The sequence below is a fragment of the Pavona decussata genome, unplaced genomic scaffold, assembly GCF_977016875.1.
Source record: "Pavona decussata unplaced genomic scaffold, jaPavDecu1.1 SCAFFOLD_201, whole genome shotgun sequence".
NCBI classification, from domain to species: domain Eukaryota; kingdom Metazoa; phylum Cnidaria; class Anthozoa; order Scleractinia; family Agariciidae; genus Pavona; species Pavona decussata.
This window is the reverse complement of record NW_028145609.1, coordinates 944-25,315: the sequence shown is the minus strand read 5'-3', so window position 1 is coordinate 25,315 and position 24,372 is coordinate 944. Positions and strand designations below refer to the sequence as shown.

General features: G+C 36.8%; 1 protein-coding gene across 2 annotated transcripts; it reads right to left on the bottom strand.

Moving 5' to 3' along the window:
* Positions 1-1,321: 1,321 nt before the first annotated feature.
* On the bottom strand, positions 1,322-23,985 carry LOC146461147 (uncharacterized). Of its 2 annotated transcripts, XM_085087162.1 has the most exons (20): positions 23,866-23,985; positions 22,440-22,511; positions 21,690-21,761; positions 21,278-21,349; positions 20,911-20,982; positions 20,300-20,371; positions 18,052-18,123; positions 17,015-17,086; positions 15,786-15,857; positions 14,680-14,751; positions 13,852-13,923; positions 13,036-13,107; positions 12,467-12,538; positions 11,698-11,772; positions 9,696-9,764; positions 8,681-8,895; positions 7,730-7,855; positions 5,399-6,961; positions 3,620-4,005; positions 1,322-3,260 (listed from the first exon to the last, which is right to left on the bottom strand). In XM_085087162.1, the coding sequence occupies exons 1-19, from the start codon at positions 23,934-23,936 to the stop codon at positions 3,629-3,631; spliced, it is 3,360 nt and encodes a 1,119-aa protein (XP_084943288.1). In that variant the 5' UTR covers positions 23,937-23,985; the 3' UTR covers positions 1,322-3,260; positions 3,620-3,628. The 2 variants fall into 2 exon arrangements, with proteins under 2 accessions (XP_084943288.1, XP_084943289.1); XM_085087163.1 differs by lacking the exon at positions 13,852-13,923.
* Positions 23,986-24,372: the final 387 nt, after the last annotated feature.

Sequence of the window (24,372 nt, the reverse complement as noted above, 5' to 3'; positions counted from 1 at the left end):
TTAATTTATTACTGCGAAATGACGTATTTAGTCAGTCTACTTCGCCTACTTTCTCCCTTTCCTCCTTAGATTGCGGGGCTTTCTTCAAATTTTTAAGCTCGTCGTAAGTGTCTGTGCATTCTGCCTGATAAAAACATTTGCCAAGTATTTTCCAGCTATCAACTCCCCTTGCTCAAAACTGTCGTTCCAAAGTGTTGTTAAGATTAATTGTAGCAATACCAATGTCCGACAACCCCGGGGGGGGGGGGGGTACTCCCTTATAAGAGGCTAATGGGGATGTGCCGCTGGATGGGGTCGCATTTTCACGACTGGATTGACTAGAATGGGGTTGCATTTTCAGTAGAGTTACTAGAATGGGGTCGCACATTTTCGTATTTTTGGGGTAAGAAAAAAAAATAAATAGAAAGTGACTTAGTTGGGATCGCGAAAATTACATTCTCCCAAAAAGTGACCAAGATGGGGTCTATAACTGGCCACAAAAAAAGACTATAATGGGGCAGGGGCTCTGAGAGGCCAGCGGCACATACCCAGCAAAACTGAACCCAAGTACACCCCCCCCCCCCCCCCCCCGGGCCGACAACTCAACGTGAGACAAACGCAATGAAATGATTTCTTTACTAAACTGAAATGAACCAGCGCATTAGACCCTTATCACTCGGCGGCCATGTTGAGTCTCGGGGAAATAAAAAGCTTTGTTTTCGCACGGCAAGCCTCGGCTAGACGCGAATTCCGTGCGATGCTTGCGGTGCAAAAACAAAGCTTTTTATTCTCCTGAGACTCAACATGGCCGCCGTGTGATAAAGGTCAATTCAGCAGGTGGGACCATGGCTTCCTATCAGTTTCATTGTTTTCCATTTTTAAAAAGAATCTTTGCGTAGGATGCCTTCAGAAACCATTGCTATTTCACCCACTGCAGTGTACACGAGATCAACTCCCGAATATTGCTAATGGGGGTAAATTAAAATCACTTTTTTGAACGGCTCTGACTCATTCGAAGGAGCATTAGCCTTAATTATGATCTCGTTTCAATTAATTGAATAGTCAAAGCCGAAGGGTAACCCCCAAGCAACATCAAGTTCAATTGATCTGGTGTTTAATCGGGTATCACATTCACCTTCATGGCGAAAGGAGTATAGAATAGCTCCCAGGTAGACGGAACGTGTTAAAATAAATGGTGATGATGATGGTGATGAATAACCGTTTTCCCTAAAAGCAGCTTTAGAAAATAGTGCCATGGAGAGAGATAGCCATAATCCCACTTTCAACCAACAAGATAATCGTTTATTATCCCTGCTCTTAAACGTTTACAAACAGTAAACAAACAAACAAAACAATTTACTATAACTGATAGAACTCGTCAACAGCAGGACGGTTATTATTTGTGAGAATAATGAACATCAACTGAAATGAATATCATATGGTTATTACCTTTCATGAACTCTTATTCATTTATCAAAAGGGACGGTCAAAGTACTAATGCATATAATTATCGTGTATATAAACTCTTCCAGCCTGTTCCTACTCATAATGTAGATATATATAGCTTTGTTTGTGTGCCCTCTCTATGTACATTCATTTTGCCTCTATCATCATGAGAGAAATATAATTAAGGAGGCTCGAAGGGATTTGTTGCTGTTGCAAGGTACGTTAGCGATTGATGACAGAAGCATTTCTGATCGCGTACACTACCTTTCGATGTCTTTTCAACTCTGTCTTATGGCAATTCATTTACTAAAAGGTAATTTGGCCACTGTAAATTGCTAGATTCGAGTGCCGACTTTTAGAACGTTTCGGTTTTTTTTCTAGATGCGTGAAAAAATCAAGGAAGGTCACCACGGAAAATGCGGAAAACAAACGTTTTCTGGAGGTGTTTACTCCGGTTCTCGCGATTTTATGCCGTGGTTTCACTTGCGACGTACTCCGCGGACAACTTTTGATATATTGAGTTTTATGCAGCTCACGCATGCTTCCCAGTTATGCCATCTGCGCGCGCCTCCAGCTAAAAACCCTTTCAAGTTTCCTTTATGACGTGATCACATTAACTTGGAAACAAATTCTACTTCTAGAACTATAAATACGTTACACGCGTAGATAGCAATACAGTCTTATCGGTAGAATTATTTCCCCTTTGTCACTTTGAGTACGTGTATTTACATTGAGTTTTAAAACAGTTTGCTATGACTGACTGTAACACGAAGCATTTTAAATATTTGCTTCACAAAGAGTTCTTTGTGGAGGCCTAGCCACAAAACCCCCATTAGGGTACAGGGTCAATTAAAAGAGTAACTTTCTTGGGAAAACGTCCCCATTTAAGATTGTTATGACTTATTTTATTAACTTTCATCTCACTTTTTGGAAAATTTTAGTTGCTCTCTTAGTACAACCTAAGATGGTACATTTAAGAGTGATTGCCCTTTGGAAGTCATAATATAATTCCCACGTCATCTTATGTCACTACTTCCCGTTTCAGGCCTTAAAAGATAAACTACTTGAACGTACTATTCAGCCTTCATAATTCATTTTCACAGCGTCGACCCGCTTATCTAACCTGAACGTTTTTCAACCTGGGGGTAGAGGTGGGATTGGAAGGCTCCCCTTAGTAGCTTTTACAGTATTGAGGCTATAAAAATGAAACCCGTAAGGTACATAGTACGCCCAAAACTGTTTTCTTTGACGTCTGTAAGTTGGGCTGTCACGTTCATACGACGTGAATATTGCGTCACGGTCCTTCATAGCCTCCGCCTCGATTGCTTCGAAAACTCTAAAAGACATTCAAATTGACTAAAAGAATGAAACTAATAAATTACTGCTCAAATGGTACAGGAATTTATAAGTTAATACAATACACTGAAAATGTAAATAGAAAGGTAAACTATTCAAATAGCGTTGCCTGTGGAAGCATCAAGTTACGAGAACAACTAAACTTATACAAATTGTCAAAGTTTACTACTGCTAGCTCTAAGTTTAAGGATGTTTTGGATACTGAACGGCAGCGCAGAAACTTTGTTACCACTCCAAGCTAAATAGCGTTAACAGAGCTATCAAAGGGAGGCAGAATCCACCTTCTCCCCTCCCCTGAAGGCTAAAACATCCTGGTGTAGATGCAGACAAAGTTAAGGCCCATGCTTTGAAAAGTCTATTGAAGATTCTCTCGTAAGTAAGGGCACGTTATTAATGGCACTTAAATGTTGTACTCAAGAGCTTCCTCGGTTCCTTTGCCCTCTTGTTAGCGAAGGTCAGCTCAAAGGAATTGCTCAAGCCTGAAAATAAATTTAGGTTAGTCAAGTATCTCTTAAGTTCACCGCTTGATGATTATGACCAGATGTTCAAATTCTACAACTCATACGCATTATTATATCTCTCAGTACGCACGGTGTGATTGGTCAATTTTGCACGTCATATTTCACTGTACGACCTGCTAAACTTCAACTAGTTTCCTTTTTCGCAGTTGACTCAGTTAATTTAAAACAGTAACCTGATAATAGAACATCTCTTTTAGTTAGTGATCTCTACTTTCATTCATTGAAGTTAATACGACATTTTTGATTTTCTATTAGCCCAAAAAGTTATAATACCTTAGGTTTATTACACGGGGCATTTGTGTTTGAAGTTTACTTACCAAGGTTCCTCATGGATCTCCTGTAGTGTCACACGCCATTGTGGGAGTGACTGGTTGCATAAACAGCACTGTTTGAGTTCCTTGCTGGCATTTGTGGTTATGGTACATGTATGTTTCATGATTCACGTCTTGTTTATTCATTTTATCGGAACAGGGATTGCTCGCTGTGCCACCGTCAATCCCGTCGGCATTTAGCGAAGCAATAGCCGGCATTTCAGCCTGTCCTGTTTGCAACTGGCTGTCAAGGACGTTTGTTCCCACAAAACCAGCGATTTCTCCCTGCATATCACTTAGGGGTAGAAGGACAGCAAGGCAGCATGAGAAAGACCAATGTGGATTTTTGCGCCATTCATTCAGGTACTGATAAAAGTGCAATAAGTACTGAACTGGAAAACATGAAAGAATATTTTTAAAGAGCCAACATAGCCAAGAACCAAGAAATACTTTATTAATTTGAAAGTCTTAGATTTTCGTTATCACTTTATTTTTTTTCCACTGAAAGTAAAAAAAGTAAAAGATCGTGAGGAATTAATTGTAATACTCCGAGATACCACTGACTCAAAAAGCGGTTTATTATTTCAGAAGAGGTGTCAAGCACAGCTGCTCTTCCTCTATAGCAGGCTTTGTTCAAAAGACAAAAAATTTTCGTACCGCTTCGTACTTCGTAAAATTAGAGAAGAACTTCCGAAATTTAAATAACGTGACCTTAAAAGTTAATGAAACATAATTAAACACAGTTGGACATAGAGTGGTTTTCAGTTGCGTCAAAATAGTTTCGTTTTTGCGTTGGCTTCGTTTTAATTTCTTTTATTGCGGGTCAGAAGAAGAATGGCGTCATCTTCGCAGCCAATTCAAAACCCCCGGCCAAATGAAAATGGATAGATGGATATTTTATTGATAAAATACTTGGCAACCCGAAAATTGAATCGCGCATTTCATAGATAAAATACTAGATATGCAAGTATCAGAATAGATAAGAGTCTAAAATACGAAATGTATAATTAAAATGTACAATCGATCGAAAAATGCTAAGAATTTACAAATATGCATTATCGATACAGGATCTTATAATGAAGCTTTCTTAAAACGGTTTGTCTTACGCGAAGGAATAAAAAAGCGCCTCCTGTGCTTCAGTGCATGACGGGAGGGTCCACAGAACAGTAGTAAACTATTTTGAAGGTGTTTAGGGTCCCTTACTATAGAATCGAAAGTTTCATTACATATTACAGTGATAAAGTGTGTTATTGGTACAATGTTCAGTAGTTCAATGGCATCCTTATAGGACAGTCCCGGGCAAATAATGGACAAGGCCCGCTTCTCTACACTTTCCAGTTCGTTTATTAAATACTTTGGCAATGCGTAAAAAAAGACAGGTGACGCGTACGTTAAAATTGACCGTATACAAGCCGTGTAAAACAATACCATGTCTTGTCTAAGAACTCTTGCTCTTTTGAGCTCTACTAGAAAATACAAATGTTGGCCGCTTTCTTAGTGATTTCGCTGGCATGATCGTTCCACGTGAGATTGTAGGAGATGGTTACACCAAGTAATCGTGACTTACTCCCACATGTTTCTCCGCAGTTGACACCGTATGCTTGTATGTACTTCGACTTCTGCTTAATTACTAATGGTTTTTACGATTGCTGTGATTGGTTGAGGTGTTACTTTGGTTTTCCCTTTACGGTAATTAGAAATGTTGACAAAACCGCTGTATATCAAGGTATGCAGGATCATGATTTATACAATTATTTTACTATTAATTAATTTCTGTAATCTTACCAACGACAAGGCTGATCACCAAGGTATTTGCTCCAATTACCAATACCTTAAAAAACAATGCATCTGTGTAAGGGTCAATAGCACCTGGTATGTTCTCCGCGGGAATTCTGCTTACAGCTCCAATGCCCAAGTTTACAATCGTAACTGCAAGGGATGTGACCATCAGTCTGTTCTCCACAACGTCTTGAATGGGACTCATCCACGAAAAGAGCACTCCATACATCCCAGCAACGACCCATGCCAAGCCAATGTAGGACCTACTCTCTTGTCCCACAAGAATCAGACCAGATGTAAGGACAACTTTGCGGCACATCTCAACTAGTTCCCAATACCAAGTTCGAGATTTGTAGTTTTCAAATAGGAAACGCAATCCTGAGACCATTTCCACGCCAAACCCTAAATTTCGGGATTGCTCGACGACTCTTGTGCCTGATAACACCCTTCTTCGTCTCCAAAGCGCAATGAAAGACGCGGCAGGCAGGACAAAGATATAAGCAGTGGAGACATACGCTGCTACCACCATCTGGTTGTACTTTGGACCTTGGCATTGAATGCTGTAATCATTCTTCAAGTACTTGAAACAGAATTCTTCCTTGTCATCTCGGCAAATTTCGTGGCAAGAGAAAGGCAGAACACTGGCTGTCTTGAAACAGGTGCTGAGGTACATCACGTAGAGGAGGAAGAACATATTCTTGTACACAAGCTCTTTTGTCTGCGAGATTTTAGAAGCTTTTTCCTCCCCATCAAATTTTCCATTCCTCAAGATAACGGCTTTCCGTATAACATAAAAACCAATAGAAACGGCTATGACAGTAGCATTTATTGCCATTACTGCAAGCAGATTTCCAAAGGCGTCCACTTCTATTTCTGTGATAAGGCATTGAATCGGTGCAATCTGGAATATGTTCATTTGAAGTATTTCTGAATACCTTCCAATGACTTGCAGCGAATCCGGCCATTTAATGAAGGAAAAGGCTTCCAGCAAACCGTAAGTGACTTGATAAAAACCAATAACGATTTTAAGTTTGGAAAAAAAGGTGTCGATGAAAAGGCGTCCTTTGTCCTTTTTGACTTTTCGCTTACTTGTTAACACCAAAATTACCAGGATTACCAACAAACCGGCTGCAACCATCGACAGCTGACCCATCATCCACTTCTTTGTCGGACAGTGTTTGCATATTTGAAATTGCTTATAATATCCTGAACTGCAAACTGCACAGAGTGGACCCTCATACCCACTCTCACACGAGGAATCCCAACCACCCTTGCATGACTCCTTCCTGGGGCACATATAAGGCGTTGGAATAGAATAAAGATATTTTACATCATCGGAGCCTAGAGCTGGCAATGGTGCCAACAAGTTCCTTACAAAATCTCTGTACTGAGATAAGTGAGTCTTGTTCTTCCACTCCCACCAGTAACCTGCCTTTAAAGACACGTAATCATCTTGGCATCTCAGTCCGCCTTGTCCACATTTTACACATTCACCAAACATATGTGTCCGATAAAATCCTTCCAGACATTTACATGCACGGTATCCAGCAAAGAAATCGGTCTCTGTTCCTGTGAGAGTGATAACATTAGAAAAATTATTTTGATTCGTTGGCCTCCAACTTTCCTTATTACAAATATGCCATTTACATTGACGAAAAATGTTTAATAATAATAATAATAATAATAATAATAATAATAATAATAATAATAATAATAATAATCATAATAATCATAATAATCATAATAATCATAATAATAATAATAATAATAATAATAATAATAATAATAATAATAACTTTATTTATCCTGATAAAAGACCGATCAGTCAAACAACAAAGGTTGATAGACTGGTATTAATCGGTGACCAGCACGTAAGAAATATATAAAAATATTTACATGAAAAACAGCGGTAAAAAATAGTTAGAGTAATACAACAAAATGAACTAAGCATCGCTTTTATAAATATGATTGCCCTATCCATGTTCATCAAGTAAGTAAATATTCTGACCTTAAACTGTGCAAGTGTTCTTAGCTCACGTAACTCTCTTGGCAGTTTGTTCCAGGCACTCGCAGCCGAGAACTTAAATGAAGTCTGACCACATTTGGTCTTAACTAGTGGTAGATCTAATAATGTCGGATCTCTAAGAGATCGACAATGTATCTGTGATCGTTTTACTGAGTAGCCTGTCAATTGCGTAGGGCAGTTAATTTTCTAGATAATACAATCAAACACATTATTATTTTTACTTCATTATAGTCTATGTTGTTAATATTAAATGGTGACGTAGAATGCGTGTCGATTTTGAATTCCAGCAGAAAGGAATAGGGTAAGTTTACCTTGAGGGCAGGACTTGCAATCTTGGGCTTGTGTTCCAGGTGCTTTGTCATATGAAACGAAAGAACCATTTGGACATTGCTTGCAGTGCTTGGCTACGTGTCCTACATCGTCAGAGTAATAACCACCTAAGTAAGAGTAATAAACAAGAAACAGACTATATATAAAAATGCATGTATATAGAAGAAAAGTTCTCGCAGTTATCTCCGAAACGAGAGTGCAAAAAACCTAAGAAAAATTCAGGCCTGAACGGGATTTGAACCCACGTCCTCTGCGATGACGGTGCAGTGCTCTACCAATTGAGCTATGGAACCAACTGGGAACTAGTAATTTTTTTCAGTTTTTTTGTGCAATAGTCTGGTTGAGTAGATAACTGGGAGAACTTTTTGTAATTTTAATATGTGGAATGGGAGTGACAAGTGTAAAATACATCTTTTGATATATACATTGTTGTTCATAAGCCTTTTGGTAAAATGCGGTACCAATCATCTTACCTTAATTTTCTTTCTGCTCATTATTTATCCACGAATGAATGCACAGATGTATAAGGTGTTTTGTAGCATTCATTTGGATTGTTCAAGACAATGATTGGTAGGTAAAGTGTATCTACATTTCAAGACCAAAGCTACAAAAACGTCTGTTTCTATGGATCTGCATATTCTTTTTTCTCTAGGTCTCCAGCTGAACTGATTGTTTTGGCAGAAATTTTTGTGATATTTCAACCTATTGGTCATTTTAAAATTAGGAGACGGCAATGAAAAACAGCATTTTCACATCGAGACGGAACGCTTCACTGAGGTGACTTTTTTGTTTTCAGAATTATCCGTTGTGTCAAAACGGCTTCCCAGTTCTTTGCAATGAAACAAAGTTAAGTTAGGTGATCAGAGGATGCGCTTTTAACAGAGTGCCTCCATAAGTATACCCAGAAGAAGCCGTAATCTAGTTTTACGTACCTGGAGGGCATACTGTACATCCTTGTTTTCCTCTCGAAGTGGTGTTCGAAAATGTTCCCACAGGACAAGGAAGGAAACTGAGGAAAATGTGATCTGTGCGATTGCCTGGTATTCGACTGAATCCTGAGGCCATGAGAGCTGACATAAAGGCCAGTCCATCTCGCGATTTAGGGGAATAAACTTTGACTGCTTGAGTATCGGAATTCAACGGATTTCTAAAACAACAGAAAGGAGATTATTGTATGTACACGAAAAATATTTTTTGAACAAATTATTAACTTGCCATTACATCAGACACCTTACGTAGTCGCGCCAGCGACGTTAACGAAACCGTCACATATAAATACACATCCATCTCATATCATTTTATTTGAAACTTTTTTCAAACCGTTCAGCATGCGCAATGCAGTTGAAATATCCAGGAACACAATCAAGGAGACTTTCCGCTCAAGGCCAGGAATAGAAAGAGCTTTTTTTGTCGTTTTTTTGTTTTTGCTTTTTTACCCGTGCTCTCATTTTCTTCTTGAAACGTTCAATTTGACAAGTAAAATAATGCACTCATTTTATTTTTAACCCTAGGCCATTACCTTCCGGAATTAAACCTTAACTTCTTTTGAAGTTCTTGTTGCCATGACCGTCGTGTTTGCGTAATATGACGCCCATCTCAGGGGAGATCTCTACAGATTAACTCTCCCGTTAAACATTTGCAAAGCCCCACTGTTTGTTTATTTTATAGTTTACAAATCGCAATATGGCTTCCCTTAATCTCGATACATAGTTTGATGATGACGAGTTTGCGTCTTGGAAGGCCAGACTTAATTTTGTTAGGAATTTAGAATCCTGAGTTATCTAGAAAGCGTAGGGACACCCAAAACTCGTAAGATTGTATCGAAGTCTTAAAACTTTATACCCAATCCTAAACTTGATTATGAAATCAAGCTAGAAATAAAAACGAATGACTTGACCATCGAGTAGAAGCATGATACCGTTTCCAAACAAATTTCCCTTTACTTACAGATATATTGTGCAGCTCTTGCTGGGAGAGTGATATTTCAGGGTTCCAGCTGTTCCACTCTTTATCAATCTAATACAAAATTAATCTTAATAAATAAATAAATAAATAAATAAATAAATAAATAAATAAATAAATAAGTAAATAAATAAATAAAAATAAATAAATAAATAAGGAGTACTCAAAATGTACTAGTTTTTGACATAAAGGATCTCATTTTGGTCTTGACAAACTTAAGGGCGACGTGATTTAAGTTAAAAGTTTCTTGCTAAACTTTGCTATGTGTAAGCATAGTTACTTGAGCGACTGGTTATGAAACCTTGCCATGAAAACAATGGTGCTCCAGTTTATGTTGGAAGGGCCGCGAACCTGCGCAATCCTTTGTTTTAACGTTCACACCACAGTTGAATATCTTAACAAAAACGATTGGTCAGTTGCTCCAACACATTCCAAATTCTATTGTTGTTTGTGCAGGGTCAAGGCCAAAAAGGCAAACAAAAACATAAAACAAAAACGTTTGTCAGGTTTCATAACCATTGCCTATAATTAGCTATGGTGTAAGTCATTACAATCAGTTTTCAAACGTGTCGAATGAAGGGCCAAACCCGCTGTTGAATTTAAATTTTTATCTTGTTACAGGTGTAATATGAATAGACCTAAACATCGCTCCAAACTACACAAAATGTATCTTTAACCCAATATGAGGATAGACAACAACGGCGCGTAATTTTGCCGTTGGCAAACAGTTTTTCTACTGTGTTTTGCATTCGGGATGACTCTCAAAGAACAGACACTCTTTAAATTCCAGCGACCTTTTGAATGTCAACGTTTTCAGTCATGGTTACTTTTTTGCTTTTAATAGCCGTTTGACATTGTTTCCTTCAGAAATGTCCTGTTGGGCTATGATGTAATATATCAACAACGAGTGCAAGGGTATCATCAGGGGCTCCAAACACAGCGAAACAGATGAAAGCACGAGGCCGCTTCGTCCGAGTGGTTTTATTGTTTTGAGGTGTTTGGAACCCCTGGTGAAACCCGAAGCACGAGTTTTTGATATGAGTTTTCAAAGCATTTTTTGTTGTATTGTTGTAACATATTATTGTATTGCATTGCTTACAAAATTAGTATCTAAAAATTATTCAAAGTTGGTCAGGTCGTGACTTTTTTTGGAAGTCATTTTCGCATGTGCTTGTGAGAGATGGATGCAAGTACAGCAAACTCCCGTTTTAGAGTTCCAAGAACAGTCGAAGAAGAGTCTTCTTTAGTCAGTGAAGCTAGACCAAGTAGCACGCAGTACAAAGATAAATGCGAGGTGGAAATTTTTCGCGAATGGCAAAGGACGAGAAACATTGACATTTCCTGATTTAGAAATTGGAAGCGTTTTCAAAAATTATGATTTCTACTCGTGTGTTCTGTCGAGGACAATCTGGAGTACATGGATGCTTTATTGTTCAACTACTGGCTTGGTAAATTCATCCAGGAGGTGAAAAATAATAAGGGTGGCCTCTTTCCTCTACGAACGTTGTATGGTATCGTATGAGGTTTAAAGAGGCATTTAGAGGAGGTGAAGGGCGTATCCGCATTCAATCCTTTAAATTATAAGGACAAGAGGTAGGCATGTGCATATAGAAGTAACCAGTGTTTGTTTTTATTTTTAATCTGACCTTCTTTTTTTTTTTTTTTTTTTTTTAAATGTTTTACTGTATATAAAAAGTTCCAAATTTTTCGCCGCGTACTGGACGCTGAGTTCTCAAAGCATCTTTTGTTGCCGTAAGTTGATGACAATACACATTAATATTGAGATTTTTGCTTTTGTTATTGCAATTTTGATATAAACACACGTGTGTTTTGCTTTCAAAACACGGCTTGTTTTCGTCTGGTGTTTCGTTGGGTATCAAGACTGTCACTCACCTGACCAAAATAGACTTTATTTATAGGCGGGTCACTTCATGAGTTATTAATGTATTTGAGAAGAGTGATTACTTATATCAATTCAGTACAGTACATTTGAGAGTCGAAACCAAGAAGACCAACAAAGGACTCCAGTCTTATTTTCTTCAGTTTCATTCTCAGCAAATATCTATAAAAATTACAAGAAGGTCAGTCAAAATAGTGAATCATCAATATTCATCAAAAGCAATACAATACAACTCAACGTAAAACAATACAGTGCAACACAACACAGTTGCAATGTAATGCCATGCAATACCATCCATGCCACGCCATGCAATACAATATAATGCAATGCACAATGCAATGCAATGCGATGCGATGTGATGCGATGCGATGCAGTGCAATGCAGCATAACAAATAACGAATTTTTAGCTCACGATGTTCTATCTTGTTACATACTTACAACAAAAACTTTCGTAAATCCAGAATGGGCAAGAGCATAATTTAACGACAAAAAGTCAAAACGGATTTCTTCAAAAATTGCTACATAGTGAGGAAAAGGTTAATTAGGTCTAAGTTTGTAAATAGCAAAATACGCCTTCCAGTAACTACAACTGTAGCAGAAGGACAACGGTCAAATTGCCTGTTTGGCAGAGTTCCTCACATAATTTCATATGTTTATTAACAAACACCAAATGGCAGGAAAGAGGTTTTTTATAATTACGAGAGCGAGCACTAAAGACGACACTTCATGAGCATGATTTGGTGCCACGAGAAAAAATTTAGCACTAAGTTGACCCACAATATCTTATATTGCAAATAACATCAGAAAGGCGGGATCCTGTGTATTTGCTGCTTACAAAAGTCAGTATACAGCTTACATGTTAAGACTTCTTCTCCCGATTTTGAATGCCTCTGGCTCAATTATTTTTGTAGGATTATCTGTCAGCATTCTGAAAACATAGCAAGAGCCTCAATAAAATAGCTTTTAACCCTCACAACTTATGTAATGTTTGATGTACCTCATATTATTCGAGTTCAAGGCAGTACTGTAAGTACGGATCGAATTTTTTGCTCGACTCGCAATCCTAGGTAGAAGTATCTAGAGGCGAGTGAGCCAGAATTCGAGGAAAATACAAAGAAACAAACAAACACAATCCAAGAACAACAACAAACGTTTCTTGGTGTTTGGCAAGGTACTCATTTTGAGTACCTTCGAAATATTATTCTTACTCAATCATCAAAAACTGTACTGGAAATCTTGCGACTTCCAATACCAAATCAATTTGCTTTGCGAAACTTATAACCTTGGTATGTAACAATTTCCCCATTGTAATGCAGAAAGATACGCTTGGTTATCTACTTCCACAGGAAAGTTATGGAAAACAATGATGAGATTTTGAGCTATTAACTATATATGTTTATCGTTTATGTGCTACTCCGTACTTACACAATCTCGAGTCTTTGCAGACTATAAAAGGCCTTGTATGGAATGATCTGTAAAAGATTGGCACTGAGAAATCTAAGAGTAATAAGAAAAATCATTAACTTAGTAACGCAATCAACGGAGGGTATTAAAGCTTGTGTACAGGAAGAAACTAGTATCTATCCTATGACAAAAATTTGGCAACTCTTTTCTCGGTTGTATCAGCCCAGTACAGTTAGATAATAAGCCAGTAATTATATATAATTCAATAATAGAGTTTCAATAACAAAATAAAACCCATGGAAATTCTACTATCAAGAAGAGCAAATTATCTCCCCTTGATCGTATAGATGTCGATAGAGATGTAAAGAAAAGTTAAGCAATATCAACTATTTTAAGCGCGTATTAATACCCATGTTAACTATGTCATTATTACGTCCGTGTTTTTGTGCCCAACACAAGTAATTTGAAACTTAATAATATTTCTTTACATCAACAATAAAATAATACTTCCTCTGATATTTTATGAGACGACAAGAACGTCAATTGAAGAGTATATCAACACAGTAATTACGTAAGTTATTTATGTAAGCGGTATTACCGTATTTAGCCAACACGTTTTTCCTTTAATGAAGTCTATTTGTTTAAGGACATCTTCTTAAACATTTTTTTTTAAATAAGCAAAAGCATAAAAATAACATTTGTATCGTACTCCCCTTCTTCAAGAGAAGCTAGAAAGATATATATAGACAGTGTGATGCCTTTGCAGTAAATGGTGAAGCAAAAGGATATAATATACTACCTCAGCCATTTCATAAAGATAAATCAAAACATATTTACAGATGTCGAAGTTTTGGAGCGCCGGTAAAAGTATCATGTGATATGGATGTGATCTTGTTATTCTGCAAATACCTGTTAAACAAGAAATTCCGCATGGCAGTTTTGGACGAAATTTGGTATTTTGTACTCGAAGGATTTTCGTGTAACAACTGCATCAAAGAAACACAAATTAACCAATGTAGCAAAGAGATAGTAGGGACTTTAAGAAACCACGACGGCAACGTCGTCGAAAACGTCACTTGAAAACATAAGTTCGCGTAACTTTTACTACTTCACGGTTATTCCAATTCTTTCAACTTGTACAATGTAGCCAAACTATCCAGTAACAGAACAGGTGGGAACGGCGTTCAGGTTGAGACAGAGAATGGAAATTTCACCGTCATGTTCTCACGTTCTCCAGAAAACCTTGAATTTGGTCATTCCACACTGTTGTTTGGCCGAGTGCGGAAAAGAAATGTAGCAAAAATTAAAACGCACGTGCATGGCCTTTTTTTAACTCACTAAATCACATTGTCTTATGACGTTCTCGTTGGCATCGTTTTAGTAGCTTCTTAGAATACCTAGTGAAACCTTTCTAAGAGGAATAGATTTGTAAAACATTTATATCTGGTTGTGATTAGAACCACTGACAAAGTGCACCAATGTTATATCTTTGTTGTCACGTTTCCATTACAATCATAATTTTTCAACATTCTTTATAAAGCACCGACCATGAAGTGAGCAATTGCGATCGAGAATGTAGCCAAAGGGCATGAAACTGAATCAAGCTAAGTACAACCTCTTTGACATAAGATATAAAGGTACTCATTTAAATAAATAAATACTCACAAGAATCGTAACTTCCTTAGACAGCAGAATAAGCCTTTTGGTATATTTGAGATCTTGTTGTAAGAAAGATCGCTGCAAGATACAACGTTAGTATTCACCATCTTGCATTTTTTAATTGTACTGGACGTTATTTTGACAAAATTGGTAGGAGGATTAAAATCCTCTCTGGAGGGTTAAAGGTAGCAGGGCGGGATCCTCTACACTCCAGTATCAAAGTATTAAACTTAAATGATACTTTCCAACTTGGGCATGGTTATTATCATCCAGATTCATTATTTCCTGTCTACTAATTTGGCGGGTTGGCTATATGAATTTTATTAGAGGGTAAATATGTGCAAAATATGTTAAAAAAAAGACTCAAGTGGATATAAGGGACTGGTTAATTTCTAAAGAAACTGTAGTGCTGTGTCGGTGGAGAAAGGAAACGAATGTTTTGTTTTATCAACAGAGTTGATAAGTTAATTCGAACACCGTAAATAAATGATTTGATCGCTGACGTTATGAGCGTTAGCCCTTCTGATTCAGCACTCGAATATTTTTACCATGATTTGAAGAACAGGCAAACAACGGGGATTTGGTGTTATTTGGAAAAAAACCCAAAACAACAGAAACCTAAAAAAATAAAAGTCCAAGTTTGTTAGCAACTACCATCCCAGTGTATATGCGAGTGTTTCTGGAAACAGATGTACCGAGTTTTTTCAAATTGCCATCCATTTCGATCCAGTCTAACTTGTTTTCTTGAATTTTCGTTGAGTAAGATGATAGGGTTTTCCTTTCAAGAATTCAATCGATTTCTCTCTGTCGGTGGTCTAGAATTGTTTTGTTGTAACTAAGTGAAGGTATTATCGCATCACTTTTAGCAAGAAAATTTGGTTTATTTCTCAACTAGAGCTGCTATTGATGAAGTGGTGTCTGTAACGGTTAAGAGGGAGAAGTGGGGGGGGGGGGGGGGGCTTTTATGATCATCCCGTGGTACGAAGAAGCTTGTGGACTGTATTTACAAGCTTAACCAGATAGTTCCTTGGCCACTGAAAAAAAAACAGCTGGTATTCTGTAGGTTGACAGGTTTTCAAAGTATCAGGTAGACATATAAATGTGTAACTAACAGTCTAGCTAAGCGTGTAAAAGTTGAAAGCAAATTCGCTGAGAGATTTGTAATGCTGTTTGAAGACAGATCCCTGAAAAAAAAAGACAGATTGCAATGACTTACAAATAACTCAGAATACAGATTAAGATATTACTTTTTAGAGATAAATGTAAGTTGGAAAACTTAAAAACGACCAAATGATGCACTTCATGTTTATCATCGTCAGTTGGTCAGTATGAAAACTTTATTTTAAAGAGACAAGAAATAGTTTATTTTAGTAGGGGAAAGTTAGAATAAGTACAAAGCATTATTAAGTTTAAACGATACTAGCAGTTGTTTCATTTCTCGTAAGAAGCTTGGTTTAATTTAAAAAATAACAATTTCAAAGCTATTCGAGCTTTAATTACGAACTTTGCTGACTTTTCCCAAAATTTCACTTAAAAAAAATTTGGCTTTAGTGTCTCGTGTTCACCAACTTTCGCATTTCGTATTAAATAGCAACCAATTTGACAGTTTTGTTTCACAAAGGTCATAGATTTCTTTGTGAATAATATATGTTTAATACTACTTCTTCAATATTATTTCTTTGTTTCTTGTTGCATTTTTTTAGCTAAAGGTCATTTAACCCCACTTTGAGGAAAATGTTCCATTCCAAGTTTGTGGATTGAATTTCTAAGAATGGTTATTTGCCTCACATCTTCATTCGTAAAGAAATCTTTCAAAATCGGACTAACTTAGTTCACTTGCTTCGTTCGTTATTTACCTCTCAAAAAATTAAAATGAACTTTCAGATAGTGGTTCCATCACGGTGGATCCCAAGATGACAAATTTAGGTAAATTTAATTAAAATAAATAAATATATTTGTTCCTATTAAAGTATTGCCATTGTCAATGGACGTCAATGCTGTTGTCGTTGAAAATCAAGTTGTTGGCAGGCATTAAAGCTACGTGTAGAAGTTTAGAGTTTATACATTTAAGCCGGATGGAAAACTTGATAGAAGACTTTTCAGCCAATGAAAGAAAATAAATGGGGTTGTAATGATAAATTGCAACATACTGACGCCGTAGTTTTTCAGTTATGAGAACTCATCTGCATATCATCCTTCTTTTAATTTGGTGGCCAATGCATTAGTGATCTTAAAGTTACAAGAGTTGGCCGTCTGAAGCACCGCCCCTAACCTTTTTTTATTCCTATAAGCCACCCCTCCCTCCTTCAAATAAAGAACAAGATTATTTTATCAAACGTACAGAGTGGCTAATTTTGTAAGGTGTGAAATTACATCCGTGGTTATGCTTTGGATATTGTTTGACCCCAGGGAGCTGAAAGAGAAGTAAAAAAAATAGTTTCAATTGGTATATTAACCCTATCTAGACGGGGGGGGGGGGGGGGGGGGGCGATTTTGCCCGCGGCGACTTTGAACATGAATAGCTTTTCTGTAAATTTTCCGAAATTTTTCTGGAAAATTTGAATAGATCCCTAGTATTGATTGACTTTGATTTTACCCTGATAAACAACTTTTGACTGGCAGTTTTTTCAGAAAAAATAAAATTCCTTTTTAAAACGAAGAAAAATGGCTTTTCTTGTTTTAATTTTTATGTTTTCATCTTATAATAGTGTTCCTTCCTGTACTGGTTTTTAATACTTTCGTTCAATTTCGGCACTTTCTAGGCACTTTTTGGGAAAATCCAAAAATTCAATTAGGCTATCTAATGATGGCCTAATTACCACTTTATATGTCGTCACCACTTCGCGTTGCAAACCTCAAAGGACACATATTTGGAAGTACTGTCTATCCACCAAGTCTGATCATCATAACTCGCAATAATTGTTAGTGGAACCCGGCAAGACACCAATTAACTCGTTTGTTATCCTTCTAATCATGTTTATATATTAATTGCCAGTCCTTAGTCCTGAGCGCAAAGCTTCGAGTTTTGCTTTGTTTAGAGGAGTTTTCAACTAAACTAGGGGAAATGAGAAATTTTAATTCTTGCAAACACGTTTCACACGTGCTAAGGCCTGTGCAATTGCATCCTACATTCCGTGCGTATGCCTACGTCTGTAGAGAAGGCAAGGTTGGAAATAAATTTTAATATAAGAGTAGACGTCAACGAAAAACGATGAGAAAGAAATCATAAATTACGCCAGTCAACATAACAAAAGGCTTCTGAAGCCGAACGTGAAATGTAATGTAATGTATCGTGATTCGATCACGAAAGCGTTTTTATATGAGAAACGATTTTCTGACAACCACGACAAGTCATTTTTAGCAATTATTCAAACTTACAATGTCTTTAGCTCAGTAAGAGTGGAAAACGTTTCTGAAGTCACATTTTGGATATTGTTTGACGTCAGATTCCTAAAAAAAAAATACAAGTGAAAAATCCGTAAAATTGAAAAATATTTTTAAAACGAGATTCCGTACTGGTTACACAAACTAGCTTGGTAAACGGGACTAATTGGCCTACCGAGGACCAATTATAGCTGTAGATGCGCTTACGCGAAACTGAGAATTAATGATAAGGGGGACTTAATTCAACCCGTAATCATATGATCAGACGACCTTTTATGAGGTGTCAGATTTCTTTACATTTAGACACGAGCATGTTTACAGATAGAACTAGAAGAATCCAAGTTTAGCCACCAATAAATCATATCACCTCAAAAGAAGAAAAAACCTCATTGTTGAAAAAATTCAAAGTGCGACAGTTACGTCTCGAGACTAATAATGATTGAACTCATTTAAATGCATGTAATTAGCTTGTGGGATTTTCCGGGGAAGGGGGGGGGGGGTGGCAGGTGGAAAACACTTTCGAGGGAGGGGGGGATGCCTAAACATTGATGAAAAGGGAGACGTGGTCGGGCAAAATTCTGAGATAAAGAAGTGGAATGAAATTTTCACACATTAATGAGAAATTCTTCTGCTCTATTCACGAAATACGAACATCTATAATGTACTAAAACAGTTCAAAGTAGCAGTAAAAATCCTAACACCCTTAACGACGTTTATGTCGAAACCCTATTACAACAGCGCTTCAAAAGCGCTTCGAAAGTTTTTTATTTCGTGAGATGTTGTCTTTCCCGTACAAATCGTTGTAAATATCCAAGCGTCTTCTTCCTCTTTCTCTTTCTCTTCGACGTTCTCTTTTTCCTTTTAGTCGTTTTCTTCCTCCTCTTCATCGTCTTCTTCTTCCTCTTCACTAGTGTCTTCCATGTGATAATCTTCAGGATGCAGGATGCAATATACCCTGTCCCTAATTTCCGGCTGAATATTGGTGTGCATCCTGCTTCCTGATTGTGCATCCCGTCTAAACAGCAGCATTGCCACATCTTCCATGTTTATTCAGGCTTCAGGAATTGTCAGGGAAGGGGGTAAAGGAGACAATGGGTAAGCTCGTTGGCAAGAGGATTTGCAACGCAGATATGATATAAGCATCGGACGTTGTTTTTGCACTTTGTTTCCTTTGATTTCGGACGATTTTCTTTTTATTTTATTTTCTTTGGTGCAACTTTTTTCTTTTAGGCCATTCAAGATCCGTTCAAAGGTCTTCTTCTTTTCTTTGAGGGTTTCTATTTCCCGTGCAATCGATGACTGCTTCGCCTCAACGGTAGCGATGTGGCTACATTGGAAATCGACTTTTCATTCTTTTGAGGTGAGATTAGATTTGTGAATAAAACAACTTTCACAGTTTTGAAATGTAACAGTTCAAAACATATCGAGATAGAGATATTCAAACGTCTTCCATTATATAATACCAGTTACAATTTTTTTTTCGGAAGGGAGGGGGTTATCCCTTTTGATGGGGCTCATTTGAGTAAAATTGCCTAGCTGAGGGAGGGTCATACAACTTCCGAATGACACTTCCCCAAATCCCACCAGCTCTCCTTATCCCATTAAAAAAAAAAATGAACGGTCCCTTAAGAAATCTGAAAACCAAACTGGTTCCATAAGTTTGTACTAATTGTAACTATCTCGCCGTATCTTACCGTTTCCTTGCTTAGAAAGTATATCTTCTCTTAACGTTACGTCAAGTAATGTGCGAGGACGCATGCCCAAGGTTATAAAAGATTCGCTGAGACCTGGGGCGACTAATTTTACTTTTCCGGTTGATGAGGCAGGACTGGCACTACTTTAGGAAGACCGCTAGCCGAGGTAATCGTTTTCGAAAGATTTGTAATTGGTTTGAATTATTTGAAAATGATATCTTGCCCACGCAAAAATGACAAATGCAAAAATGTTCTCATTGAAATTTTAAGTTCATCCAGACTCTAGCGTAGATTGCCTTTTGTGATTAAAGTGGTTTCTAAGGGATTTGGAAGAGTCTTCACAAAAGGATAAATCTGAAGAAAAAAGACACTTTGAGCCCTGTTCTCGTGTATTAATGGGATTGATCTTTTTTGTGTTACACAGTAACGCAAGGATCTCGTCACGCACAGGGGATCTGGGTTAGCGAGCTAATCTTACCTCTTCAGCCTTAGGGTCTGTAATGGTTTCGGAAACAAATTTCAGTGACACCAGCACATATCCTACTTACAGTTCTTGTAGACTTGTCAGTGAGGAAAATACACCATGTGGTAAAACCTTAATAGCATTTGATGAAAGATAGCTGTAATAAAAAAAGGCAGTTAATCAACTTCAAATTTTCAAAGTTTTGTTTACCAAAGAGAGGTTGGTTTCCTACTGTCTGTATGTGTATATTAGAAAACTCAGCTTGATGGATCTAGTTTAAAAAACGACTTAAAATGCATGACTTAACGAAAAAAGGTTAACATAACAATATTTTAATCAAAAAGGCTATCAATAATGAATTTCAAACGAATATGGAAGGCAAAAATCTTTTGTCAGTTTTCAATAAAACTGACTCGAATGCCAGCTAAATTTTCGGCTATTTGTCAGTTTTCAGTTATTTATTTATTTATTTATTTACTTTTGCCATTTGTCATTTGTCAGTTCACCCCGTCTAGACCCTCCTGATTCACTAGTGTATTCAGTTTTTTTAATATCTACCACAACAACTTTATAAGATAAAGAAGTTCGATTTATGTATCTTAAATATTTATTGCGACCGCTACCCTATGAAACATTTTCGCTCCAACCCCAGATAAAAGAAAAAAAAAAAGAAACAAACAAAAAAAAAAGACTTACAGTACATCAAGATTTGTTAATGTGACAAATAGTTTGTCGGGTAGAACTGTGATAAAGTTTGAAGACAGATCCCTATGAAAAGATGCCACGTAGTGAGGAGGGTCAACCATTACTAGCAATGCTAATAGTTGTTACACCTTACAAGAAAATTAAGAGCTTGAAGTATCATTCAAAAACTCATTAATAATTCATAAGGCCATTGACCTATCAAATGATCGCTAAAACATTACGTGCAGTGTTTTTAAAATCCGATAAAATCTCATCTATATTCGTATGCGTTGCTTAATGTTTTTCTCGTATGCTAATTTCCAACAAAAGCATCATTGCTTTGAACTCTCTTCAAGTCAATGTGTTATGTTTAACTTACAGAGTCCTCAAATCCTTCAACGGGGCAAACAATTCTTCTGGTAGAGATGCAATTGCATTCGAAGACAAAATTCTGTAACAATAACAGTTTGGATACGCTACTGAGCATTTAATAATTATGCTATTCTCTCACACTGTTTGAATTTTTTAATGAGAGGTTCTCAAAGGTTTTAAGTTTAGAGAATCAGTTTTCAATATACATGGGAAAGATCTGTAAAGGAATTTTAGGCCACGATAACTGTAACATGCAGTGCAGTGAACTGAAAACGTGCTTTAAATCGAGAGGAACATGGCTTCTTGCAAAGCTGCCAGTTATGTTGAGATAAGCAAGAGGGAAGTAAAATTGCAACAACTGCTAATAGCTTTAAACTAATTTAAAATACAAAAATGTCAAAATTACTTTCAACACTTACAGATTTTCTAACTTTGTTAGGTTGAAAAACAATTTAGCAGGCAAGGTTTGAATCTTGTTTGAAGGAAGGGTCCTGAAGAAACAATAGTATGATTTTAGTTTGTTCCCTTTCATTAAGAAGTAATCATTTGAATAGGTTACTGTAGAACAACATATGATAATTACGCCATAGAAGAATTCATTTTTCAATGCGTATCCTATATAGACTGGTGGGGAGTGGGGTCTTATTGTCAAAGCTTTTACATTTTTTGAAACATTGTGGAGGAAAGGAGAAGGAGGGGGGGGGGGGGGGGAAGCTCCTCGCGGTCCCAAAAAACCAAACTGCCCGGTCGAGATGGGTTAAAGACGGATGAACTTAACAATCTACAGGTCGAGTCTTCATCATAAATGAAAATGTCATCTATATCACTGTTAGGCGCGTTGGGAAATAGTTTTATTAATGTTCCTGTACCGAACTGGAAAGCCGGAATATTTCGTTCCGTAACAAATAGAACTGGACAAAAAGTTCGTTCCTTGGACGGTGCTGGATCGGTTGCTGTAAGATCACTTTTGCTGCTGTATTGTTCTGGCTAGCACTTTATATTATGATAATCATGTATCGCTTTGATTTGTGTCAAGGGTTAGAACATCAACTTAAACAATGTATTTCGGTGCTACACTTGCATTGAAAAAATATTCAATGATTCAACTGATGGATTCATGAAGGGTTGGAGTTTTATATTAAGGGAAAAAAGTTTTGTTTGAGACTTACAGCAGGAATAGATTAGAAAGTTCCGAAAACACATCAACAGTAGGATGAGGAAAGTTGCTGTAAGACATCACTCTGAAAGTGAAAGTGCTTTTCAACAGAAACAAAAATTTGGAGTAAAATGTTCCGTCTATTTCACTCTTTTTTAAAACCCCTAAACTGTCTCAAGTCTTTTGATGATCCCCAATCGACTTCAAAATAACCCAAAGTAATCTTGAGAACATTATAGTCTCATTTACAGGTCAGTATTCTATAATATGAATTGTACACCATCCTAAAAATATTAGAAAAGTATTTTCTAGAGGATTGTTTTTATAGCACGAGATGAAGAATATCTTGCTAAGGCGTTTGCTTTTCAACGGATTATACAATCCGTCAGAGGATTTCAACAGCCGTCCTAATGTACGCCTTACTATAGCGTCGTTTTCCTATCGAATGGTGTATGATAATCCACCATATCGAAAAAGATAACGCCTGGTACATTTAGCCATAATCCTTAGCGTACGAAAATCCTCATAAAACCTGAGAGTGACCATATGGGCATTTCTGTCATTCAGTTTCAGTTTCTTTCAGTTTGCCTCACACACACAAATACAACATTAACAAATTAAGCATTAACGAGGCAAGGTATCCCGAGGAAGCTTATAAGGTTTATGTAACGGACTACCTTGGATAATTCTACTGTTAAAAAATTATTTAAAAATTCTATCATCGGCAGGACTATCTGTCTTAATATATAAATATTTCTAATGTACGAAAATAATCATTAGATTAGAACAAAAAAAAAGGAAAAAGGAAAAAAACAAAAGCGAAGGCAAAAAGAAGGAAAAAAATACACTTAAGTACACTAAAAGAAGTAACATGTTTCTATATTAAGAGAGAAAACCTGAGTTTAGAAGTGAACACAAAAAAAAACCTAGGAGCATTCTGAACTTCAGGGTTTAGATAATTATATAATTTAGGACCTTGAAAACGGAGTGAAAACCTCCTTACGCAATGTTATTAGTACAAGGACGACATTCGCAAAAAAACGTAAAGGCTTTCTATGCACCTATTGGCTGTGCTTATTAAGTTTCGGGAGGTATTGAGGTAAAATGCACAGCCGCCATATTTTCTGGATTGGAATGGCTAAAATAGTCTTAATACTCCTGACGATTTTCTAACCCATGGCATTCCGAGGGCCATTTGGATGCGCAAACATGAAGCTATAGGAGATTCGTCCAAAATGTGCCCCACAGTCTCAGGAACTAAAAAAATCCCGTGCCAAATAGGTTTAAGGGAATTTTAACTTTTCCTGCAGTAGTCTCTAATTAGAAAGGAGGGCTTTTCGGAAAGTGTGAAAATATCCTAACTGAAGTTAAGGGAATTGCATAAAAATGAAAGAAAAATTGTATTTATTGAAAAAAATAATAATAATAAAAACCCTTACAGTCTGTCAGCGATTGTTGGAACGCATTTCAGAACATTCACAGCTGACGGAACTCCGGTGCAATTAAACATATTTCCAAAAATCCCAGAAATACCATCATCGTAAGTTGAACAGTTAGGATTACAATCTGAAAGTAATAAATAAATAAATAAATAAATAAATAAATAAATAAATAAATAAATAAATAAATAGAAAAATAAATAAATAAATAAATAAATAAAAAATAAATAAATAAATTTAAACCCTGTGATTTCTATATCTCGTAAAAACATTATAAAAAGGTTAAAAAACACGACGTTTCGATGTACATTACATCATTATCAAGTGAAAATAAAAATGCAAGATTGCGGCTATAAATACAAAAATGGACAATAGATATTAATTAAAATAGTAGCATTGAAGAATGCTACAGGTTAAACAAAAAGTTTCGCACGTATAGAGTCCGTTTGAGTGTTCAAGCAAGGCTTAAGTTTCTTGATGTACAGCATTTCAAATACCAAACAATCA

What these genes read in the sequence shown, in the direction of transcription:
- LOC146461147 (XM_085087162.1), bottom strand. Translation starts at nt 23,936, where the DNA reads ATGTTTAATTGCACCGGAGTTCCGTCAGCTGTGAATGTTCTGAAATGC. An exon ending in CTAACAAAGTTAGAAAATCT is followed by an intron (nt 21,350 to 21,689) that starts GTAAGTGTTGAA and finishes TTATTGTTACAG; the next exon opens with AATTTTGTCTTCGAATGCAA. An exon ending in CTGACAAGTCTACAAGAACT is followed by an intron (nt 18,124 to 20,299) that starts GTAAGTAGGATA and finishes TTTTTTTTTTAG; the next exon opens with GAATCTGACGTCAAACAATA.